At 42.8% G+C, this 8,811-nt stretch overlaps 1 protein-coding gene across 2 annotated transcripts in view; it reads right to left on the minus strand.

Annotated features, from left to right (window-relative positions):
* Nucleotides 1-8,811, minus strand: part of eno4 (enolase 4) — a 57,031-nt gene that overhangs the window by 47,420 nt on the left and 800 nt on the right. Inside the window, exon 2 of one of the 2 annotated variants that reach the window (XM_078413447.1) lies at nt 3,626-3,754. The exons of the other annotated variant lie outside the window; for it this stretch is intronic. Coding sequence (XP_078269573.1) covers nt 3,626-3,754 — 129 coding nt within the window. The remainder of the gene's footprint in view (nt 1-3,625; nt 3,755-8,811) is intronic. 2 annotated transcript variants of the gene reach the window in all.

The raw sequence follows: 8,811 nt of genomic DNA on the forward strand, positions 1-8,811 counted from the left end.
ATAATTGATTATAAAGCATTCTACGATGTCATGAGGTTATGAAAGGTGATGAATGTTTGCAGGTTTTTCTTTATGTTTTATAACTGGTTTTCAAGTTGCAAAAACTCCGAATTGTCAATGGGGGATTGCAAAATAAAGAATGTGAAAACTGAGACAAAAATATAAAAGTAAATAAATTTAATGCTAAATTAAAAATAGCAAAATAAATAGAGAGGGAGAATGTGTCTAGGTTGAGAACAAGAGAAACAATGATTAGAGTCTAGCGTCATACAGCATGGAAACAGGCTCTTCAGCCCAAGTTGCCCACACCAACAATATGTCCCATCTACACCAATCCCATCTGCCTGCGTTTGACCCACATCCCTCCCATCCACGTTCCTGTCTTATCTATATACTAAAACTTGTTTGTTTGTTTGTTTGTTCCTGAACTACAGCCAAAACGGTGCACGATAGCGCAACAATTTTAGGCCCACCTTACTCACCGTCGCTCCTTTGGTGTTAATGGAAGATGTTTCATTGAAATCGGTGTTATATTTTTAAAGCTATTTACATTTTTAAGTTTAAACCTATCTTCTAGGGAGGGAGGGTGGAGGATAAGGGGGGTTGAGGGGGATGGAGTGGGGGGAGGGGAAGGGGGGAGAGGGGGAGGGGAGGGAGGGGGGAGGCCGAGGGGAGGGGGGTGGAGGGAGGGGGGAGGAGAGGGTGCTGCACCAATTCAAGAGAGGTTTGGGCCCAACGGGTCCACTTGGTCTATTTTAAAGTTTAAATCTATCTCTTGAGGGAAGGGGGAGGGAGGGAGAGAGGGGGGAGGAGGGAGGAGGGGAGGGAGGGGGAGGAGGGAGGACAAGGGGGGTTGAGGGAGGGAGTGGGGCAGAGGGGAAGGGGTGGAGGGGGGTGGAGGGGGGAGGGGAGGAGGGAGAGGTGAGGGAGGGGGAGGGAGCGGGAGAGGCAGGGGGAGGGAGATGGGGGGAGGGGGGGATGGGAGGGGAGGGTGGAGAGGGAGGGTGGAGGGGGGGAGGGGAGAGGGGAGGAGTGGGTGCTGTACCAATGCAGGAGAGGTTTGGGCCCAACGGGTCCACTTGGTCTAGTTGTTTCTTAAATGTTGTGATAGTCCCTGCCTCAACTACCTCCCCTGGCAGCTTGTTTCATACAGCCACCACCCTTTATTTGAAAAAGTTACCCCTCAGATTCCTGTTAAATCTTTTCCCCTTCACCTGAAACCTATGCCCTCTGGTTCTCAATTCCCCTACTCTGGGCAAAGACTCTGTACATATCATATCATATCATATCATATATACAGCCGGAAACAGGCCTTTTTCGGCCCACCAAGTCCGTGCCGCCCAGCGATCCCCGTACATTAACACTATCCTACACCCACTCGGGACAATTTTTACATTTACCCAGCCAATTAACCTACAAACCTGTACGTCTTTGGAGTGTGGGAGGAAACCGAAGATCTCGGAGAAAACTCACGCAGGTCACGGGGAGAACGTACAAACTCCTTACAGACGGCGCCCGTAGTCAGGATCGAACCTGAGTCTCCGGCGCTGCATTCGCTGTAAAGCAGCAACTCTACCGCTGCGCTACCGTGCCGCCCCTCTACCCTATCCATTCCTCTCATGATTTAATACACCTCTACAAGATCACCTCATCCTCTTGCACTCTAAGGAATGGTGTCCCAGCCTACTCAACCTCTCCCTATAGCTCAGACCCTTGAGTCCTGGCAACATCCTTGTAAAACATCTCTTTCCAGTACCCTTTCCAACATCTTTCCTATACAACGGTGCCCAGAAGTGAACGCAATCCTCTCAATGAAACCTCACCAACATCATGTATAACTGCAAATGCCCTCCCAACTTAAAAAAGAGAAATATTAAATGTATTCATAAAATTTGCCAATTTTTCAAGTCTTCAACAGTAAATATCTCAAAGTAAAAATCGCCATATATACTGCATGGACTTGAAGTAACAAAATTTGTGGCTGAAACGCCTATTGGTAGTGGGAGGGAGCAGGGTGGTGAAGCCATCAGCACCAGTGCTTGCTATAGAGGGAAAAGATGAGGGTGAAGCATTAAAGACCTGTACTTTTTGAGAATGTGAATAAAAAGCATTCAAGCCTATACTGTGTTGATAGTGATCAGAGGATCGTTTATGGCCTGGTTCTGCATTGGAGAGAGGTGAGTCATCGGAACTTGATTGAGAGAGGGGTTGGAGAACAAATATCAGAGCTCTGTTCTGATGATGGGTTTAGGCATTAGAGACCATATAATCATTCTGCCACCAGCCCTGGCATGCTGGGCTGGATATGACAAATGAAGAAACAAAACTGGTTGCAGAGTATCATTGGAGACCCATTACATGTCAGGACTGGGAGACTGTATGGAGGAGCATGAAGGAAAGGATGAAGGGGTTATGCTATGCGATTCATGGGAGATACATAGATTCTCCAGGGCCTCTGCCATGCTATATGTTGTGGTTGTGTTGGGGCACTGTGTATTATATTGACTGTATTATATTAAATGCTGTCCTTGAATAGTAACTGTCCATGTACGAGGTAATGCTGTGTTAGGATCAGGAATGAACATTTCAGTCATTTTGCCCTCTTTAATTGTAGACTTTTGAAGAGCTCCCCCTCCCCTCACTCACCATCAACAACACCATAGTCACATCTGTGGAGTCATTTAAGTTCCTTGGAACGATCATCTCCAGGGACCTTAAGTGGGGGGGCCACCATCGACTCCACAGTCAAAAAGGCCCAACAGAGGATGTACTTCCTGCGGCAGCTGAGGAAACACAATCTGCCACAGGCAATGATGGTCCAATTCTATACTGCTATCATTGAGTCCGTCCTCACCATCTCCATCATGGTCTGGTTCGGCTCAGCCACCAAGCATGACATCCGGAGGCTGCAACGGATCATTCGCACAGCTGAGAAGGTTGTTGGCTGCAACCTTCCTCCCATTGACGAACTGTACACTGCAAGGGCCAGGAAGCCAGAGGGCAAGATCATCTCTGACCCCTCTCACCCTGCCACAAACTCTTTGAAGCACTTCCCTCTGGAAGGTAACTCCAGACTGTCAAAGCAGCCACAGCCAGACATAAAAATAGTTTTTTTTTCCACGAGTGGTAGTTCTACTCAATAACCAAAGTCTGTAGTTTCTTTTTTGCTCTGGTTTATTTTCACCCACATGTTTAGATTGTAATGTTGTATCCTTATTGTTTTGATTTGTTTATGCATTATTCTTAATTATTAACTGTATGTTTGTGTTGTCATTTGTGAGTGGACCACCAAGGCACATTCCTTGTATATGCACATACTTGGCCAACAAACTTATTCATTCATTCATTCATTCATTCATTCATTCATTTAACTCAGAGACGTGTTGATGCAGTTTGAGTTAATCTATGTCAAAACAAATTGTGAAAAGAGAGCAAATTTCATGGATAAAGGATCATTAAAAAACACTCCAATCCTGAGCTATGATCGCACATTATGAAAGTCCACAAAATAATCTTCGTTGATATTATATATAAAAACATATTACAAGCAAACATGAAAATCTGTGATATATCATAATCGCAGATAAATTTAGAACATCCAAATTATGAAAAGAAATATTGATACCTTCTCAAAATTCTTTATAGTACAGAATACCTCCACCTCTATTGTTGGTTGGCCGGTCGTATCCAGTATTTCTCTTCCAATAATTCTGCTAATTGAAGCTGGCTTTGCAAAGCTAGCAAAATAGTTTGCCTATATATTAAAAAAAAAAATGTCCAGTCCAATATAGAAAAACCTTTGCTCATCTTAGTCATGGAGAGAATTCAATACACAGGTTATCTCTGCATTAACCAAAGGTCATTTTAATATATTTTAAATATTAATCATTTCAACTGTAAGAATTGTTACACTTTTGTAAGAGTGAACCTTAGTTCAATGTTAGAAATTGTGGAACTAATTAGAAAACTTTGGCATTTCAAAATGTTTGTGCTGAAATGGCCAGTTGATATCAATGGTGCTTATTTAAAGCACAGAATTATTTGCAGATTGGCACACAGTCAATTGTTTTTGTTATTGGTCTTTATCCAATAAATTAACAAATGGAAGGTGTGAACAGACCAAATTTTTTAAAAACTCAAACAATTCAAAACATTAATAATTTGTAATTATTACACAATCAAATTGGGCAATGTAACCAGAATTATTTCTTTCAACAAAAAAGCATCTTCAATTAAATTCCAGGCAGAACAACAAATATTATAAATTACACAATTATCTGAACAGAAGTATCACAATGCTCCCTTCCCAAAACACCAATCTGATTTTTCTTTATCAACAACAATTCATGCTAAGGAGTTTTCAACTATGATAGTGTCATCTTTTCCGATTATACTATTTATCATGACTACAGTCTGGTCTTTCAAAAGTGACAGAAGTCATAAGCAGGTAGGATTTGTTCTTCATACAATATCCACATTAATACATGTATATTGAGATTAAAGAATTGTGAACAGTCACAAGCCTGGACCTCTCCTTTGCTCCTTTAATTCCACCCTATGATTCTCAGGTAAATGTTTCAGATTGTTCAAAGTCTCATGCTGGAACAGCTGCAGCTTTTTTTATGTGAAATCCTCCTTTCCCATCACCCATCACCACACCAACACAAAATCATTTTTTGCCACTCACGTAAATTGTTTTAAATTGCTTTACTATTGTCCAAACCTGCTGTAAATTATAGTCAACGAATCCAGTGTCAAATTTGTGATCTCCAACAGATGTGTGAAAGCACTTTCATGTTTTAGAGTATTACTGTGACCGGCGATCACTGGTAAAGATATTGCATAAATATTTGGTAATATGTGGACGATATAACAGATTTAAGTTCTTAAAAAATCTGGTTAATGAAAGGAATTAGACTCCACATTGAACTATAATTTACAGCAGGTTTGGAAAATAGTAAAGCAATTTAAAACAATTTACATGAGTGGCAAAAAATAGTAATATGACATGTAGCTTGCATCAGACTGAATTCCAAAGGGCTACACTAGTTGGTACCAAAGGTGAAGTAAGACTCGTCTTGGAAAACACTTACAGTTCCACTAACATTTAATAACTCCCCGTCTGAGGCTTCTGAATAATATTCCATATGAGACATGCATTTCCTCAGGGCTGAAAGCTACGATCTTGACGTGGGAAGAGGAATTCCGGTAAGCATGAAAACTACTGAGCAAGCCCTTTGATAAGAGTAGCTCAGGCCATTTTTGATTACTTTATGCTATCTTGGAATACAATACACCTATCAAAAGAAACAAGTTTATGTGTCACACACATGAACAATGAGTAGAAATAGTGGGTCTTCCTAAAAGGCACAAGATCGGATGTAAGAGTCAGGAAGATGCTGTTATTTTGATTTCCAACTTGGTGTCATAAATTAACAAAGTGGAAGTATCCAAAACCTAAATAGATTAGACAAAAAAAGTTATTGATTTTATGGAGGTGTGAGACCCTGATCGTTCGTGGCTGCCACTCCTGTCCAATGTCTTTGTTAGCTGTGTGTTATTTGACAATAGACAATAGACAATAGGTGCAGGAGTAGGCCATTCAGCCCTTCGAGCCAGCACCGCCATTCAATGCGATCATGGCTGATCACTCTCAATCAGTACCCCGTTCCTGCCTTCTCCCCATACCCCCTCACTCCGCTATCCTTAAGAGCTCTATCCAGCTCTCTCTTGAAAGCATCCAACGAACTGGCCTCCACTGCCTTCTGAGGCAGAGAATTCCACACCTTCACCACTCTGACTGAAAAAGTTCTTCCTCATCTCCGTTCTAAATGGCCTACCCCTTATTCTTAAACTGTGGCCCCTTGTTCTGGACTCCCCCAACATTGGGAATATGTTTCCTGCCTCTAATGTGTCCAATCCCCTAATTATCTTATATGTTTCAATAAGATCCCCCCTCATCCTTCTAAATTCCAGTGTATACAAGCCCAATCGCTCCAGCCTTTCAACATACGACAGTCCCGCCATTCCGGGAATTAACCTAGTGAACCTACGCTGCACGCCCTCCATAGCAAGAATATCCTTCCTCAAATTTGGAGACCAAAACTGCACACAGTACTCCAGGTGCGGTCTCACCAGGGCCCGGTACAACTGTAGAAGGACCTCTTTGCTCCTATACTCAACTCCTCTTGTTATGAAGGCCAACATTCCATTGGCTTTCTTCACTGCCTGCTGTACCTGCATGCTTCCTTTCATTGACTGATGCACTAGGACACCCAGATCTCGTTGAACTCCCCCTCCTCCTAACTTGACACCATTCAGATAATAATCTGCCTTTCTATTCTTACTTCCAAAGTGAATAACCTCACACTTATCTACATTAAACTGCATCTGCCATGTATCCGCCCACTCACACAACCTGTCCAAGTCACCCTGCAGCCTTATTGCATCTTCCTCACAATTCACACTACCCCCCAGCTTAGTATCATCTGCAAATTTGCTAATGGTACTTTTAATCCCTTCGTCTAAGTCATTAATGTATATCGTAAATAGCTGGGGTCCCAGCACCGAACCTTGCGGTACCCCACTGGTCACTGCCTGCCATTCCGAAAGGGACCCATTTATCCCCACACTTTGCTTTCTGTCTGTTAACCAATTTTCTATCCATGTCAGTACCCTACCCCCAATACCATGTGCCCTAATTTTGCCCACTAATCTCCTATGTGGGACCATTTGCCATCAAATGGGATGGCCTTCGACTGCTCTTTCAAGTATTTCTGAAAATGTTCCAGTAATTCTCAGAGGTAATAGAGCTTCTGATAGCATCACCTGGAAATCGAATATATGCTGCACACCATTATCAAATCTGGGTGACCAAATGGGAAATGAGTGTGTACTCCAAGCACCACGTTATAACTCTGCATAAACAGGAGGGAGAGTTTGAGGGAATGGACAAGAAAATACAGGAGGGTAATGCTGTCCTTATTCTAGTGAATTCCAACTTGAATTGAGATGAAATGCTCTCAAAATAAGTAAAAGAGCATAGCTAGCTTTTAAAACAGGAAAGTTGAATTAATATTAAAACTTCAGTATATAATAGAAATAAAATCATTTTTTTCATGCTTCTGAACTCTTGTATCATTTTGAAGGGCTTCCTCTTGCCAATGTTTAAAATTCAGACTTAAGTTCAAGGCAGATTATTAGAAGGACACAAAATGGTTACAGGGAGGTTGTAGGAAGGAACTGCAGATGCTGGTTTACACCGAAGATAGACACAAAATGCTGGAGTAACTCAGCTGGACAGGCAGCATCTCTGAAGAGGAAGAATGGGTGACGTTTCGGGTCGAGACCCTTCCTCAGACTTAGTCTTGAGTTACTCCAACATTTCGCGTCAATCTTCATCACACTGACCTGCCAATGGGTCATCATAGAATGCAATCAGCCTGATGCCATGTGAATCTTTGATTAATTTCTACACTAAACCTGGATTAAACATGTATACGGTCGTTCCATGGTTTGGAGCTTCCTTGTCCAAAAAATGGTGGACAGATTGTGTCTTCCCTACTAGTTATTTAGAGTTAAGACTTTGTCAGCTCCCCACCCCTTTAGACCTTCCACAAGGAACACTCCCTCTGTGACTCCCTGGTCCACCCATTCCTCCCCACCCACCCATCCTTGAATCCTTGAACTGGAGGAGGAACAACACTTGTTTCTACACCTCCTCCCTCACTACCAACTAAGGACCAAAACGGCCTTATTCGTGCGGCACAGATTCATGTACACCTCCTCAAAACTGTATTTATTTCATTTAGTGCCCGCTATGTGGCATCCTATATTTCACCGAGGCTAAGCACAGACTAGGTGACCGAATTACAGAACACCTGCATCGTCCACTGCTGCCATCCTGAGCTCCCAATTGCATGATAAATTCCCTTTTCTATTCCCACACCAATTTGTCCATCCTTTAACTTCTCCACTGAGGGCGAGACCCCACACAAACTTTCATTTTGTTTTTGGTTTATTATTGTGAGGAGTCTGGTCTGTGTGATGGACAACACCTCCTACACTCCCTGGGATATCTAAAAACCAATATTTATTTTTCCAATTTTAAGTACCCTCACCTCCAGCATGTTCCTTTACCTCCCCTCCCCTCCCATTTTTATCTCCTTTCACATACTTCACCCATCCAGCCCTCCATCACCCTTTGTCATCACCCCTTCCCCTCCAGGTTCTATTCATCTACTATCCACACATTTCATCCACCAGCTCCCACCTGGTTCTGATTCCATCTGTTATTCACTTCTCCCCCACTGGTTCCCATTATTACCTTCCTTCCTTATCACATTTCAGCACAGGTGGCTTTTGAGTTCCTGCTTATCTTGTTGTCTCCACCTTCATCCTCCCCTCTCACTACCTGGCTCCATCTGAATTTTTTGTTTGCTTTCATCTATATTCCACCTGTTTGTGTCTCCCAATCCCATCTTTCCCCCTCTCCCGACTTGATCTGCCCCTCATCCTTCACCCATCTTACTGGCTCCTCTCCCATCACTTCCCCCATCCTATTTTTTTCTGGTTATCTTCTCTCTCCACTTGGGGGTTTCATCCCCAAATGTCAACAATTCCTTTGCCTTCCTTCCCCCACCCCATCCTCTGGACTCACTGAAGTTCCTCCAACAGATGGTCTGCGGCTTCAGATGCCAACAGCTGCAGTCTCTTCTGTCTCCAGTAATCAAAGATCTTGATTTAACAAACTTCAGGAATCTTACCAATAATCTACTGTATACATGCTGAGAGACTGCACGCTTTCAGCCA

Source organism: Rhinoraja longicauda, chromosome 16, assembly GCF_053455715.1.
Source record: "Rhinoraja longicauda isolate Sanriku21f chromosome 16, sRhiLon1.1, whole genome shotgun sequence".
Lineage (NCBI taxonomy): Eukaryota > Metazoa > Chordata > Chondrichthyes > Rajiformes > Arhynchobatidae > Rhinoraja > Rhinoraja longicauda.